The sequence below is a fragment of the Microtus oregoni genome, unplaced genomic scaffold (genome assembly GCF_018167655.1).
Source record: "Microtus oregoni isolate MIOR12 unplaced genomic scaffold, Mior012 000015F_ref0000493, whole genome shotgun sequence".
Classification (NCBI taxonomy): domain Eukaryota; kingdom Metazoa; phylum Chordata; class Mammalia; order Rodentia; family Cricetidae; genus Microtus; species Microtus oregoni.
Window position 1 is genome coordinate 43,735,636 of NW_024543074.1, and position 16,866 is coordinate 43,752,501.

Consider the following 16,866-nt stretch of genomic DNA (forward strand, 5'->3'; position numbering starts at 1 on the left):
TTTTGCCCATACAGCTTTTCGTTTAGCAAAAACTTTATCATTATTGAAAAAGAAAGAGAAAGAGGGAGAAGGAAGAGACAGAGATGTATGGAGGTCAGAAGACAACTTCTGAGAGTCAGTTCTGGCTTTCCACCCTGGTGACACAGGGTCTCTCTTGTTTTTACTATGTTGCATAATCCAAGCTAGCTGGTTCATTAGCTTCCAGTCAATCACCCTTTCTCTAGCTTCTATCTTGCAGTAGAGGTACTGGGATGACAGATGTGTGCCACATCTGGTCTTTTCATGTAGGTTCAAGTGCTCAAACTCAGGTCATTAGCTTAAACAGCAGAGTTTTTACCTGCTGAGTTATCTCACTAGCCCACACACAAGTTTTATTAGCTAGTTAACCAATATTAACACAATGTGCTAACAAATATGAAGACAATGCACAATACACAAAATAGCAGACACGCCACTTTGGAAAGTTCTTGGGAGAACATAAAAAAATCATCACTGCAGAGAACGTAAAAATGATTAAGAACTAAAGACATTTTGTTGAGCATGGTAACACATATATGGAATTTTGGCCCTTGCCAGGCAGAGGCAAGAATACTGCTTTAGCTTAGTATGGGGTCAGCCTGGCCTAGGAAGTAAGTCCCAGGCCATTCTGTCTCAAAAATCCCCAAACAACAATGAGAAGTTAAAGGTATTTTAAATAAGGTAAAAATAAAACTTTTGTAACAAGAACTTTATAGATTAAGAATTCTATAAAAATTAATATAACAAATTAGTAATAAAAATAAAGTTTTAATTTACATTTCATATGAATGAGTGCTTGCTGACTTGATGCACTTGTACCACATGTGTGCCTGGTATCTGCTGAGGCCAAAAGAGGGCATCATATTCCTTGGAACTGGAGGTAAAGATGGTTGTGAGCTACCGTGTGTGTGCTGAGAACCAAACGTGGGTCCTCCTGAAAGAGCAGTATGTGTGCTTAACTGATGAGTTAAGCACCATCATCTCTCAAGACCCCTGTGGTGGTTTTGTAAGAAAATGGCCCCCAAAAGGAAGTGGCACTATTAGGAGGTGTGGCTTTCTTGGAGTAGATGTGGTCTTGTTGAAGGAAGTATGTCACTGTGAAGGTGGGTCTTAAGGTCTTATATATGCTCAAGCTATACCCGGCATCTCAGTTCACTTCCTGTTGCCACACCATGTCTGCATGTATACAGCCATGCTCTCAGACTAAACCTCTGAAACTGTAAGCTGCCAATTAAATGTTTTACTTTATAAGAGTGGCCGTGGTCATGATGTCTCTTCACAGCCACACATCCTAAGATGCTCGCAGATACACATGTTAAAATTTAGTTATGATGAACTCCTTTTTTAAAAATGTATTTAAATTTATTTCATGTGCATTGGTATGAAGGTATCAGATCCCCTGGAACTAGTTACAGACAGTTGTGAGCTGACATGTGGGTGCTAGGAATTGAACCCAGGTTCTCTGGAAGAGCAGCCAGTGCTCTTAACGGCTGAGCCATTTCTCCAGTCCTGATGAACTCATTCTTATAGTTACTTTACTATGCCTAAAAATATGCATGTCTTAACAAGGCTAGAAAGGTTTCACTTGAAAAAGCTACCCCTATACCTATCCTGAGAAAATAAACCATACATCTGCTCAAACAAGAAGTTCTTCTCATATTTGTTTCTCAAATGGTATAATATTAAAAGTATACCCCAACAACTCCCAAACATAATTTAATAACATAACTGCCTTACTGATGACACTCTCATATAGTCATGAGACAAAAGAAATTTAAAGAGTTGCATTTCCACAATTCTGGAGATTAAGGCAAGAGGATCACAAGTGCCAAGTTAGCCTTGGCAACAAGTCTAAGACCCTTTCTGAAAAACAAAGAAAAAAACAAAACATAATGACAACAACAAAAAAAAAAGAAATTTAAAAAAACTAAGTCTTATTTAAACAAGTTAAACTATCTTTTATGTAAATAAATTACCTTACGTATACTATAAAACAGCTCTGTATTGTAGCAAAGTGAGGAGTAAAGTACCTGAATTCAGTTAGGGCATCAACTATGCGATTGTATGCCAAACTTCTCTGGCTGGCATCAGCAGATCTCCGGCTCATTTTCATAGCCTTGAAAACAATCATTACACAATTAATTCTTACACTAATTATAGTCATAACACTGGAGGAAAGACAGAACCTTAATACACCTTATCTACAGAGGCTTTCTCTACTTACTGTTAGTTTGGTCATTAATGATTGTTACAAAATTTAAAAATTTCTTTTTTTTAATTTTTTTTTTTTTATTTTCGAGACAGGGTTTCTCTGTAGCTTTTTGGTTCCTGTCCTGGAACTAGCTCTTGTAGACCAGGCTGGCCTCGAACTTACAGGGATCCACCTGCCTCTGCCTCCCGAGTGCTGGGATTAAAGGCGTGCACCACCACCGCCCGGCAAAATTTAAAAATTTCAACTGTTAAAATGTCTCTGTGGTAACAAACTGCAAAACATCAACACACAAAGAACTTAATGTTTACAGTTTTTCCAGCTATATCAACAAAAACTTTGGTTTTTTTGAGACACAGTCTCACTCTATAACCTAGGCTACCCTGAACTATGTACCCCAGAGTGGCCTCAAACTTTTGGTAATCCTCCTGTCCCAGTCTCCCCACTGCTAGGATTACAGGCATGCATTACCACAACCAGCTACTTTTTCTCTAAACAAAACACACAGGAACTCACTAACAGATCATAGTATGTCACAAGAAACAATCTTAATACCTTATGAAAAGCCTGAAATACCATTCAACTAAAGGATCTCTCAAGTCAGAACACAGTATTTGCTTATTCCCCTCTGTGTTTCCATCCCAATCAGCACTGAGGAACAAATGCATCCCCTGGACAGCTAGGCAGGCTCTATAACTGAACTACTACAACCTTGGCCAGGTACTTGTTTTCTTTCCTATTCTCTCTCTCTGTCTCTCCTTTCTGTCTGTCTGTCTGTCTCTCTCTCTGTCTCTCCTCTCTCTCTCTGTCTCTCCTCTCTCTCTCTGACAGAGTTTCTCTGTGTAATAGACCAGGTGACCTTGAACTCAGAGTTCACTTGAGCCACCATGTCCAGTCACTTGTTTTTTAATAGCACATGCAGTGTAAACTAAAAAATTTTCATCTTGGTAGAAAGATAGTGAATTAGTTTCAGATAGTAGAGGTTAAAAGAGAAAAGGTTAACTTTTTCAATGAGAATTTAATTCTGTATTCTTCATGTAACTACAAATTGATTAAACAAAACTCCATATATTTAAGATTCCATTATTCTAAGCTGAAGACAGAGATCTAGCCTCATAGGTGGAAAGTAAAACTCACTGCTTTATTTAGTGTTAAGAAACTTGCAACTTCCCTATGGTGGGATGCCTTGCTCAGCATTGATGCAAGGGGGGGAGCTTGGTTCTGCCTCTACTTGATATGCCATGCTCTGCTGACTCCCAAGGGAGGCTTTACACCTTCTGAATGGAGATGGAGGAAGAGTGATGGTGGGGGAGGGGAAGGTGTAGAAGGGTGAAAGGGGAAGGGAACTGGAGGATAGGAGGGAGGGGAAACTGTGGTCAACAAGTAAAATTAATCAATCAATTAATTAATGATAAAAGAAACTTGCAGGACAATGGTAGCACACTCCTTTAACTCAGCACTCAGGAAGCAGAGGCAGACGAGTCTCTACAAGTTTGAGGCCATTCTAGTCTATAAAACAAGTTCCAAAACAGCCAAGGAATCCTGTCTTAAAAAGAAAAAAGAAAAGAAACTTGCAACTGACAGCATGAATGTTCCTTTAGCAAAATTTAGTGTTGCTAAATCTTGCTGACAACGTTTTAAAACTACATCACAGATCTCAAAAACTAGTAAAGAATTCAAAATAATTACCATGGTGCTTAGAAACAAAAATCAATAAATAATAGAAGTATTTTGCATGCTGGTTCTAGAAGAAATGATTTTAAACTCTATTACTTATTTTATAATTTTCGTATTAAGTCACATTCACTTACATAAATGTAACCATTCAGTTTCATCACTCTATAACTAATACTCCAGGTTGTAGAAAGGTCATTAAAACATGAAAACATTTAAAGTAATCTTTAATGAGTTCTTACACTGTCTAAATTTTATACACAGTGTAAAATTCTTTTCTAAGTAGGCAATGCATACTGCAACCCTGAACCTGAGAGAAAAGTCAGGACTGAGCACCAAACCAGCCTGAGCTACAGAGTGAGACCCATCTCAATCAAACCAAATCAAACTGAAAGGCCTAACCCCAAATTACAACCATTATAAAATATTTCAAAGTCACTCAAAATGCTTCAGGTACAAGAACTGCAAATTTACCAACTTTGATGATAAAAAGCTACACAAAAAGAGAGCAGCCAACATATATATAACTTGAAAAATTTAAAAAGCATTTACTCATTTGTGCAGCAAAATTACCTACTTCTTTTTAATTGATTTAATGAAAACAAACTTGTGTCTTCCCTAGAGGCAGAAAATTCTTAGTTAACTACTGAATTCTTGAGATACATTCTAAATGGTTTCCTTGTCCCCTCCCCCTTTGACACAGGGTTTCTCTGTGTAGCCCTAGATGTCCTAGAACTCACCTGCCTCTGCCTCCCAAGTGCTGGGATTAAAGACATGCACCAACACCTCCCAGCTTGTTTGCCACCTTTTAAATCTCTTTTAAATATATTACCCTATTAATGTGTCTAAAGCAGACCCTCAAAAGAGCCTTAAAAAGAATGTCAAAACTTCCTAGTCAAGTATTCTGGGTTCTTCATAACTAAGCTCAGAATATTCACTCCTCCTCCTCATATTCTTTCCAAATACTGTGGCAGGGATTAAGAACTTCAGTCATAGCTAATGATCAGTTAATACATCTTTGGGGAATCTTTGTCCAGAAATAATCTGGAAAATTCACCAAAACTTTTAACTATAAAGTAACATTATCTGTGAAAAATTACAAATGTCCTAAAAGGAAAATTACTTAAAATGAGAAAAATTATTAAATATATCTAAAATAATTTATAGTCAAAATAAGATCAATTTTGGAATAATAATTTTCCACATGAATATTACAATGATTATTTTTGTTAATGGTCTGGAAATTTTAAAAATATTAACCAAGAATAATCTCTATCAAGTTGGAATATAATATGAATACAAGCAGCCAGGCCTAGGAAGATTTCCTGCCAACTGCCAAAAAATCCCCTTAGGCAGAGAAGACATCAAATTGTTTGGCTTCTCCTTTATATCTTATTTCCAAAGGTTTACATATAAACCCTGACAAAGAGAACTTTTAATATAAGTCCAAATGAAGACTTCACATCAGAAAGTCATATTTGTTTTTCCTCTGTTAAAAACAAAACAAAACCTTCATTTGTTAATTTTTTTTTTTTAGCTACCTTTAGGTTTTTATCCTGTATTTTCCAATTTTCTAAGGTTAAGCATTTGTTTCCTTTACTATCAGAAGCACTTGACATAAACAATTCATTCCTTCTAAAACACTGTCCCAATGGCTTCCCCCCAAAATACTTTTCTCCTGGCTGGGCGTTCAGGCCAGTCCTTTTCTATTCCCCCTATGCCTTCCTCTGTTTTCAGAAATTTAAAGTATCTGATGACTCAACTCTAGGTGTTCTCCCCTCTTCCTAATAAATCAGTTCCACGCCTTCAACTACCTTCTGTACACTGATAACCTTTTACTTAACTCTAAAATCACAGAAAAATAGAGAAAGGAACATAAAAAATGCTGCAGTATTTTACTTCAAAGCACTTACCAGCACCTCAAAAACATATATCCATTTTTTCACCTGCTACTTTATGAGCTCAGGACTGCCCCTTTTTTTTTCAGTTACTATAATTGTCTTGTAGGCCCTTAAAGATTTAGTTCCTGAATGAATAAGCTGTCTTAGACCTTTGTCTAAAATAGTAAATTTCTTTAACAACACTGAGTTTGCTTGCAGTTCCTAGAATATGCTGTAAAGTTTCAAAACAGCTGTCAAAATTTTGCCAAGTGAATAAACACAACTCTTAATAAAAAGAATAAAATGCAAAGTAAAAAATAAAAATAAGGTACAAAGGACTATACTTACCTGTTCTATTGCACTCTTTAATTTGTTCATGTGGCTTTCAAAGAGAGGAAAATGTGAAAAAAAGAATTCATTGAATTTGTTATTTTCATCTTCATCTTTGGACAATGAAAAGATTACCCCAATTGCAATCTTCTTTTTCCTCACAATTCCCGGGTTAGGGCCACAACTTTCATCTGACAGATTAAAGCTTTCTTCTATAGACCTTAAAAATAAATGTTTTTGTTTTAAACACCAATAGTTTATCTCCCTGATAATTCAATGTAGGTGAGCAAAAGCTGTTCTGCTGTTTCATCAAATTAAATGTAAATTTACAATGGTATAACAATTGTTACCTATCCAAGAAATCCAACTATCTTTTCATTGTTTTCAAAGAAAGTTTATCAGAGTGAAATTGGGAATGGTTAGGAATTTTATCTTTTACGAGAAGTTCTTAAAGAAGCAAATAATCCCAATTCAAAAACAAGCTAAAAATGTCTGAATTTTAAGATAAGAGTAAAGTAAATGAGGAAACATAAAGTTTCTATATCTACAGCTGTACTTTAACAAAGGAAAAAAAATCTTGAGGATAAGCAAGTTGCTCAAACAGAACCATAAGAAATTAAAACAACAAAATACGTGGGGCAAGAATGAAAGCACTATATGTAGAAGTCTTGGAAGAAAACAAAGGACCTCAAAATACTAAATTTGGTGTTGGTTTCTTTGCTAGACCAGAAAAGTCACAGGCAACAACAGCATAGAATTGATGTTATAAAAATAAAAATTTTGTATCAAAGGACATCATCATCAACAGATGGCACAGCAATCCATACAATGGTAAGAAACATGTACAAGTCAAGTACCTAATAAGGAACTAATATCAAAGAAATCTAACTCAGCAGCAGCAACAACGAAAACAAATATGCTAGGGGCAAAGAGTTGAATATATACTACTCTAAAGATGATGTAAAAATGACCAAAAAGTACTTGTAAATTATTTTATATTCATTAGGATGGCAATTATTAAGGGGTGGGACTGAGAATGTAGCTTAGTGGTAGAGTACAACTCTGTGGTACAATGTGTGCCTCATATGTAAGAAGTTGTGAGTTTCCTTACACAGGACCAAAACAAAACAAAACGAAACCCATGAAGAACATGATGGTGAGCATACAAAGATATCAGAATTGTTTTACATTGCAAATGTTTAATCATACAGTCACTATATGGCAGTTCCTCAAAAATTAAAAATAGAATGACCATATGACTCAGTAAACCCACTTCTGGACACATACGCAAAAGACAGAAGGCATGGACCGAAACTTTTATATAACCATATTCATAGTAGCTATTCACAGCAGCTAAAAAGTAGAAACAATCTATGTATTTATGAACAGGTGAATGGATAAAGAAAATGTACTTCTTTTGCATATATATGTATGTGTGCACAGGTGCACAGGCACACAAGTGCTTGCATGTATGTAGGTATATACATAGACGTCAGAGGTTGACATTGGGTACCTTCTTAATCATTTTGAATCTTATTTTTTGAGATGAGGACTCTCACTGAATCTGGATCTCATCAATTCATCTAGATTATATGGCCAACAAACTTGAAGAGTCCTTCTGTGTTTGCTTTCCCAGTGCTGGGGTAACAGGTGCACCTGGATTTTTACATGGAAAATGTGCTGGAGATCTGAACTCAAGTTCTCATGCTTATACAGCAAGCACTTTACTGACAGTGCTATTCCTCCAGTCCCTCAAATGTATCTATAGTGCATTATTTAGCACTATTATAGTGTTATTTAGCAATAAATATGAATTTCTTATATATGCTTCTTGCTACAACATGGATGAACTTTGAAGACATACTAAACAAAATAAGCCAGACAGAAAAGGGTAAGCATTGCATGACTCCACTTATACAAGGTACTTACAGCTATCAAGTTTATGGAGATAAAAAAGAACAGTAGTGCTGGTGAGACGGCTCAGCCATTAAGATCACTTAATGTTCTTCCAAATGACCCAAGTTCAGTTCCCAGCATCTATGTTGGGCAGTTCAAAACTACCCGTTACTCTATCCATAGGTGACCCAATGCTCTCTTCTGGCTTTCATGGGTACATATACAAAAGTGGCATGCATTCTCATAGACATACAGACAAACCCAAAACTAAGACTTTTAAACTACAAAAATTTAAAAGTAGAACAAAGGACAAATAAAGGGTACAGAGTTTTAGTTTGGGAAGATGAAAAAGTTCGTGATAATGTGCTGGTACTTAGTATCACTAAACAGTATGGTAAAAATGATTAAAGTTAGTTTTGTCTTTCTTATCACAATTAAAAAATGTGATAAACCTTTAAAAAGTTTTCAGTTACATCTTCAAATACATAAAATACAAGTCACAAGCTCTAAAAACCTTACTTAAATGCATACTTAAGGAATTAGTCAACCTTGGTCAATTCCAACTTACCATCTAGGAAATACCCCATTTTCCAAACTTGTTGTTTGGCTACGTCGCCAGCGTCTCTGGTAGCTGCTAGCACAACTTCGGGTAAGTGAAGAATTTGGGGAGGGGAATGGGGTGATGAGCAAGCTGCTCAAAGATGCTGTTAAGTTAGAAGAACGTACAATTATTAGTCAATGATTAAACATGGTGACAAGTTTCTTTTTAACAGATTGAAGAATAGAGTAAACCAAATCTTTTGTTTCATCAGTTTTTCTAAACTTTCCATTTAACAAGTACTTGGAGTAAAGCCTCAAAGGAGAAAAGCCATTCATTTAAACTATATTTACAAGAGACTCTTAGACAATCATTTTTGGCACTGTACAATCCAGAAAAAAAATGCTACTGTAACAAGCTATCACTTCTTAAGTCACTCTAAATGTCCACTAACTTGGATGAACCCTCATCATTTGTAAAGGAAACTTGATGTCATTAGAACTCATTGCAGATGGGTTTTAAGAAGAACAATTAAAATTAAGTCATTCAAATGGGTCATTTACAGTACTCATGGATTACTCCTTCACAGAATTTTCAAGTCTAACACTTTTTAATAAGTCTTAAGAGTCAAAAAAAAAACAGCAGAAACTACACAAGACTCTCTGGAGCAGTCTAAGATAGCAGACACGTAACAGAAGACTCAATTTGTACAGTATATAAATGCCTCAAGGCATCTTGTTGTACATGAAAAATAAGTACAATTTTATCTGAAAATTTTAATATTTTCTTGCTTTAAAGTGCTATGTTTATTACTTTAAATTATGTATATGTGTGTGTGTGTCTGTGTCAGCGTATACGCCTAAGAATGAAGGTATCAGAGAAGACTAGAGGATCAAATCTGCAGTTCCAGAAAGTTGTGAGCCACCTGACAAGGGTGCTAAGAACCAAACTTGGGTCCTTTGCAAGAGCAGTATGCACTCTTAACCACTGAACCATCTCTCTAGTCACTTATATGTAAATTTTTAATTTTTTTAGAAAAAAAACCAAAATTCCTGATACAAGAGAAGACTAATACCTAGAACAAATAGAAACAATGGGTAAGTACTAAAAGAAACAGACTTTATATTCTCAACAACAAATACAATTCAATTAGAAAAGAATGATGAGGGTATAAAGATTTAGACACTTCCTATCAGAATAGTGTTTTTAGATCCAACTGTCCATCAAAATCAGCTGAGCTTTTTATCTTGTTTTTCAAATATTTTGTACTGAATCAGTCTTTGAGAATAGAACTCATGCATCTGAACTTTTTATCTTTGAAAGTTCCTAAAGATCAAAACCCAGGATAAAGTAAAGATTGCAGTTTATACTCAAACTGAATCACAATAAAGTAAAGGTAGGTACACAACAAGACAAGGCCTACCATAAAGTATAGAAATCAAATTTACAATGTCTTATAAATAGATTGCAAGTCTAAGATGAGGACTCTTCTTATGAATGGTTTGGAGCCCCAACATATACTTTCAGTTTTAACTGAAGATGCCTTTACCTGGCTACTTCCTCTTTATTTTTTAAGACACAATTCAAGAAGTCCTGCCTCTGTAATACATCCCTGGTAATTGCCCCTTGCCCAGGGTAAGCTAGGTATCTTTCTTTCTTTTCTTTTTTTTCTTTTCTTTTTTTTTTTTTTTTTTGAGCACAAATCTATCACTGATTGCACAGACGATTTTTTTCTGTTTTATCACTATACTACTTAACAGCAAGCAGATGTAAGCTGATAGGGCTTTTCTACTTTTTTTTTGTTGTTGTTTTGTTTTTTTGAGACATGGTTTCTCTGTGTAGCCCTGGCTGTCCTGGAATTTACTTTGTACACCAGGCTGGCCTCGAACTCACAGAGATCCGCCTGTGTCTGCCTCCCAAGTGCTGGGATTAAAGGCATGCACCACCACCACCCAGCTAGCTAATAATGTTTTAAATAAATTTATGATTTTTGTATTAGGCCACACCAGTAGTTATCCTTGGCCACATGTGGCCACCAGGTCACAGGTTGGAAATGTTTGATAGGGCATACCACACCAAACACACTTTATAGTCAACATTTAAAATATCAAGTTTAAGAGACTTCTTCCTATCCTTTTCTACAATCCTGTGTGAAATGTCAATATGAACAAACTAGACACAGAATTAGACAATATAGACAGAGATAAAAATAAAATCAATGCCAGCTAATAAGAACCTAAAAAAAAAAAAAAGAAAGAAAGAAAAGCAGGGTTAGTTTGTAAACCTGACATTACCGGAGCGTGCTATGCCACTGTCTCTGTCCTCATTCAGTTCTCTTCCCGGCATGTCCATTGGGTTGCTGTGAACTACAAATCAAGACAAATGGTCAGTCATAAACTATATTATTATTAAGGTGGATGTTGCTCCTTTTAAATCTCAAACTAGATCATGCTTCATCTCATTGCATTCCTTTTTCAATAGCATGGCACCAACCCAACACTAGGAGCTATTATTCAGTTGAACAAGCTTTCAGATCCATCTGAAGATTTACCATGTGATGCAAAACTATCCAAGACATAGAATCCAGGAGTGACTAAAATTAATACATTTAGAACATAACCAAACATAGATGTTCATACTATTAATGAAAAAGTTAGTTACTGAGGCTAAGTGACAACTCTAGTTTACTGATTATATCCATAACAATGTTTAAACATAATAAAGAAGAATTTAAAGCACTGTAAAAAAATCATTTGATAAATTTGTTTAAATAGTATGACACCAATTTTGTTTAAAAACAGGCAGGAGGGCCAAGGGTGTAAACTAGTGATAGAACACTGGCCTAGATCACATATAAGGCCCTGGATGTGGGCCATTGCACTGGAAAAAAAATGAAGTAAAAAACAAAAGTAAGTATAAGGTGCTGGCAGGATAGCTTATATATTTTTAAAAACTTGTTTTATATTCACATAATTTTCTAGGACAAATATGTATTGCTCATATTTACCATTTACATGTAAAATAAGTTCTAATTAAAACAAGAAATGGGATAGGAGGGTGTGGTGACAATACCTGTAATCCTACCACTCAGAAGATTTAGGTAGGAAGATTTCAAATTCAAGGCCAGCCAGGCCTATGTAGAGGAGATTGAAAATAATAAACAACAATGAATACATCTGTAGACTGCTAATTTCTACTAGAAAATGATAATACACGACGAGCGTGCAATGTGTGAAAAAGTGGAACAGAACTGTGTTCCTGCATACATAAGCAAGGCACACACTTTGTAACAATGTAATGATCTGACTATGCTCACATGCCTTTTATGTAGTGTTAGAACAGTGCTTGTTCATCTAAATCTTAGCTCCAAGAAAAGTTGTCCTTAGGGAAGAGTGTGGATCAGAAATTTTGCAACAATTATAAAGATCGGATTATTTCCAGCAATTGGTGAATTACAATACAAAAACTACTTAGCCATGGAAACAAGATAGCTTAACATTAACATTTCCAAGGGGACAGTCTAACTACTAATCTAACTACACACTAAATTTTTCTTGAAGAGTCTAAAGTTTAAAATTATTATGGCATACTGAAGAAAGAAATGAACTGAAATTTCATAAAAACATCAATTCTGTCGATTACACATTTTGTGAAAACTTTAGGAACATACCAAGTGGAAAACAGTAAGTTCCTATACTTTGTAAGCAATGCTTTCTTAAACACAACCTCCCAACTTCATTCTCTACACTCTCTTGTTTCCACAGCTTAACTAGAGATTCTAGTCACTAGGGCACAACAACTAATCTACCCACACAGCACATGGCAAACCTGCAAAGAAAGAGGCGCTCCTGATCAGGCGGAGCGGACCCTGCTCAGAGAATGCCCGCCTGGGGCTGCAGAACTGTGAAAGACCTATATGGCAAAAATGTAAAATACACATGAAAGAGACCTGTTAGAGAAGCCATATTGAGTCAGGAAAATAAGGCGAAGTAAGGCAACACAGGAGCAGACCAAGGAGTAAAGCACAGGAACTTTTAACCAAAGCAAGAACAATTCAAGAAGTCACATTCCTCATTTAAAGTAAGTATACTTCACCTTTTAGTCATGGTTTATGTCAAAAAATAGTTTCATGCCTATTTATGAATAAATCCATATATAACAACAGAAATAAGCTTCTGTTGCAAAAGACAGAACTATTTCAAGTGTTCAACCGTAACATAAAACATTTTAACCACTCAAAAAGGCAACACTATCTACATAATTTAATGTTTGCCAAAAAAACCCTTGTTTTTAAAAGCCAGTTTTTTGTTTTTGTTTTGTTTTTTTTTGTTTTGTTTGTTTTTTTTGTTTTTCGAGACAGGGTTTCTCTGTGGTTTTGAAGCCTGTCCTGGAACTAGCTCTTGTAGACCAGGCTGGTCTCGAACTCACAGAGATCCGCCTGCCTCTGCTTCCCAAGTGCTGGGATTAAAGGCATGCGCCACCACTGCCCGGCTTAAAAGCCAGTTTTTAAGACTTCAATATTCAATATTCTCCTGCAAATGTGGTTAAGAAGACTATGTTACTGTACTTAGCACAAGAACATAGCAAATCTATCAAGAAATTTTATTGACAAATAAGCACAAAAATTGCTAGCCCAGTGAAAAGCTACAAAGTAACAGAAGAAATTGATAGTTTTAGAACTATGGTTAGCCAGTATGAAAACAGGAGACACAGTACAGCCTATAAGGGCAAGACTCCCAAAAGTACCAAACACAACCACAAAGAAATGATAGCAGTCTGAATACTTTAAAAAAGGGCATAAAAGCCGGGCGGTGGTGGCACACGCCTTTAATCCCAGCACTCGGGAAGCAGAGGCAGGCGGATCTCTGGGAGTTTGAGGCCAGCCTGGTCTACAAGAGCTAGTTCCGGGACAGGCACCAAAAGCTACAGAGAAACCCTGTCTCGAAAAAAACAAAAAACAACAACAACAAAAAAAAGAGCATAAAGGCCACACACCGTAAATCCCAGCAAGCACATTACTATGAATTCAGCCCAGTCTACATAGAGAGTTCTAAGCCAGCCAGGGCTACATAAAAGATATCCTCTCTCCAAAAGAAGTGTGGGTGAGGGGCTTAAATTCTATAAACAAGCAATGAGTTATCTGTTACTTATATTCAGTTATGACAGTCTAAGTCAGTGGTTCTCAAACTTCCTAATGTAGTGACCCTTTAATACAATTCCTCATGTTGTGGTGACCCCTAACCATAAAATCATTTTTGTTGCTACTTCATAACTGTAATTTTGCTACTGTCATGAACTGTAATGGAAATATCTGTGTTTTCCAATAGCCTTATGCAACCCTGGTGAAAGGGTCATTCAAACGCTCAGGAGTTGTGATCCACAAGTAGAGAACCACTGGTCTAAGTAATGTAGGAGTTGAATACCTAGAACAGGTGGCTTTCTGCTTTAAATAGCATCTGTGTTTCTCAAATTGCTGATATTTTTTTTTCTGCAACAGAAATTTCTGTAATTATAATGCAGCAACCCTTCCATTTCTCAATGGTCAATTCTTTCTTCAATGTTCTCTAGCTATTTCAAAATTTAACGTCTTTAAACTCCTTCCTCACCCACATTTCTTTACATGTGACTGTTTACACGGACATAGATGCAGAGCACACACAGAGCTTCCAGACTGAAATTGTTCTTTTATTTTCAAACCACCTTCAAAGTTACTCAAATTCTTACCTATCTTTGCCTGCTTCCTACTTAAATGAAATAGGTAACATTTAAATCTTATGATGCTAGTAACTTAAGTATTCTGAGAAGTTCCTTCTTAAGTTAATTTTAAGTCAGTTAGTGCCCCAACCCAACACTTTCCTCAAAAACCTCTCTCAACTATCATATTTATTTTTAATTTCATTCTCTCAATGTCTTTATTTTTTCCATAAATACCTACATGTAGTCAAATCTCATGTTTCCTCAATATATATCTATTCCTACAGTTATCAGCTTTTAAAATGTAGTTGAAGGACAAATGGAGGTCCCTAAGACCCTTTCAGGAAGTCAGTGAGGTCTTCCATTTTCATATAACTTATCTATCTACAGGAGGTGAGATTTTCTTGACATATTTTAATCCCAACTGCTTAACTAGATCCATTCTCATTACAGACATTCTTTAGTGCATATAAATCAGATCTGATGTTGTTGGATTCTAAACAACTTTCTGTTGAAGTCTCAAGAATGTATCGAAAATATTTCCAACTGTGATTTTAAAATCCACTAAAATTTGTACACAGCTCTATTATTACCCAAAACAAGCTCCCAGCCAGTATACAGAGGATACAAACTCCAGATCTATTTCTGACAACTAGATCTTACTCAAAACTTCCTCCTTGTCTGGCCAAACCTTTCCTCCTTAGAAAGCTATTGCAGGCTGGGGTATTGGTACTTAATCTTTTGTATTTTTTTTTCTCCTTTACTTGGAGTCAGATATGCATCATGATCTATGGTTCTTTGGCTTTCCCACATCCCTCATTTTCTTTTGCATAGTCATTTCAAGTAATAAAATTTTTGCATAGTTAATCCTGTAATGGCACTTGCTTTAAAAAACAAATGACAAAACTAGCATATCCTCGTTGGTATCTGGCTGCATAGAACATGAACATGAATTTATTGCTGTGGCCCACAGTACCCTTTGCCAGCTTCTCTTGCTCAATTCTTTCTTTCCTCCTTCATTTTTTTTTATTTTTGAGACTACATCTTAATTACAGCATTTTCCTCTTCCTTTCCTTTCCTCCAAACCCTCCCACATACTCTTACCCTCAATTCTTTTCATTTCCTTTACCTCTACTATGTGCCCAGTCACTTAAACTTATTTGCATGCTTTTATGATGGTGTGTCCTTCCCTCCAGGATATACTACTACTTCTTCCTAGGTACCTTCCTTCCCTAATTCTTCAAGTAAAGGTGTCTTATTCTCAAGGAAATCTTCCACAATTCTCCAAGATAAAATCCATGTTTATATTTTAATCACAATCTTGTATATACTAAAGCATACTATGGTTGTATTATTTATCACATTGCTCACTAACTACAAATCCACCAAGGCAAAAACCATGTTAGCTTACCACTGCCTCTTCAGGGTCTACAAGAGTGCTTGTTATATAATTGGATGATTAAAAAAACACTTGAGCTGGGCAGTGGTGGCGCACGCCTTTAATCCCAGCACTCGGGAGGCAGAGGCAGGCGGATCTCTATGAGTTCGAGGCCAGCCTGGTCTAGTTCCAGGACAAGAACCAAAAGCTATGGAGAAACCCTGTCTCGAAAATTTAAAAAAACAAACAAACAAACAAAAAAAAAACACTTGATAAGTTAAGTGGAAACATAAACAAAGCCAGAAATAGGTCTCAACTATCCTTAATTCACAGTTAACAGTGTGGAAATATAAGTCATGCATTATTTTTTTTTTAAAATAAGCAACAAGGGCACTTAGCCACTCCTCCAACTTTTTTTTAAAAAATGATTTATTTAACTTTATTTTATGTGCATTGGTGTGAAAGTGTCAGATGTTGTGGAACTGCATTTTCAGACAGTTGTGAGCCGCCATGTGGGTGCTGGGAATTGAACCCAGGTCCTCTGGAAGAGCAGTCAGTGCTCTTAACCGCTGAGCCATCTCTCCAGCCCCAAGCCATGCATTATTTAAAGCCTGTAGCTTGATTAAATGGAATAAATTTCTCCTCTACAGGGCTGGAGAGATGGCTCAGAGGTTAAGAGCATGCCTGCTCTTCCAAAGGTCCTGAGTTCATTTCCCAGCAACCACATGGTGGCTCACAACTGTCTGTAATGGGGTCTGGTGCCCTCTTCTGGCCTTCAGGCATACATACAAGACAGAATATTGTATACATAATAAATAAATAAATATTTTAAAAAATTCTCCTCTATATTTGAACGGAAAGGTCAAATACATCTAGTCTCCACATATAAAAAATTTATTTTTATATCAATTCATTTTTACTATTAAATCACTTTCTTTTTTCTGTCTTTTTGTCTCTTTCTTTCTTTCTTTCTTTCTTTTTTTTCTGGCTTTTCAATACTGGGTTTCTCTGTGTAACCCTGGCTGCTCTGGAACTCACTCTATAAACCAGGCTGGCCTCAAACTCACAGAGATTCACCTGCCTCTGCCTCCCAAGTGTGAGGAATATGCACTACCACTGCCCCACAAAAATAAATCACTTTCAGTAAACCCGTAGAGTTTTAAAATAATTAAATTATTTTTAAGAAGGCATTTCTTTGCTGTAGTTTTACTCCTCTAGAATCAGTGCTTAAAATCAAGTGAGTTCGGAA

At 36.1% G+C, this 16,866-nt stretch overlaps 1 protein-coding gene across 3 annotated transcripts in view; it reads right to left on the reverse strand.

Annotated features, from left to right (window-relative positions):
- Positions 1-16,866, reverse strand: part of Fnip1 (folliculin interacting protein 1) — an 81,939-nt gene that overhangs the window by 19,305 nt on the left and 45,768 nt on the right. For 2 of the 3 annotated variants that reach the window (XM_041664182.1, XM_041664181.1), the window contains exons 7-11: positions 12,374-12,457; positions 10,840-10,911; positions 8,576-8,711; positions 6,130-6,331; positions 2,049-2,134 (exon numbers count right to left, since the gene is read on the reverse strand). In XM_041664182.1, coding sequence (XP_041520116.1) covers positions 2,049-2,134; positions 6,130-6,331; positions 8,576-8,711; positions 10,840-10,911; positions 12,374-12,457 — 580 coding nt within the window. The remainder of the gene's footprint in view (positions 1-2,048; positions 2,135-6,129; positions 6,332-8,575; positions 8,712-10,839; positions 10,912-12,373; positions 12,458-16,866) is intronic. The other variant, XM_041664183.1, reaches the window with a different exon arrangement.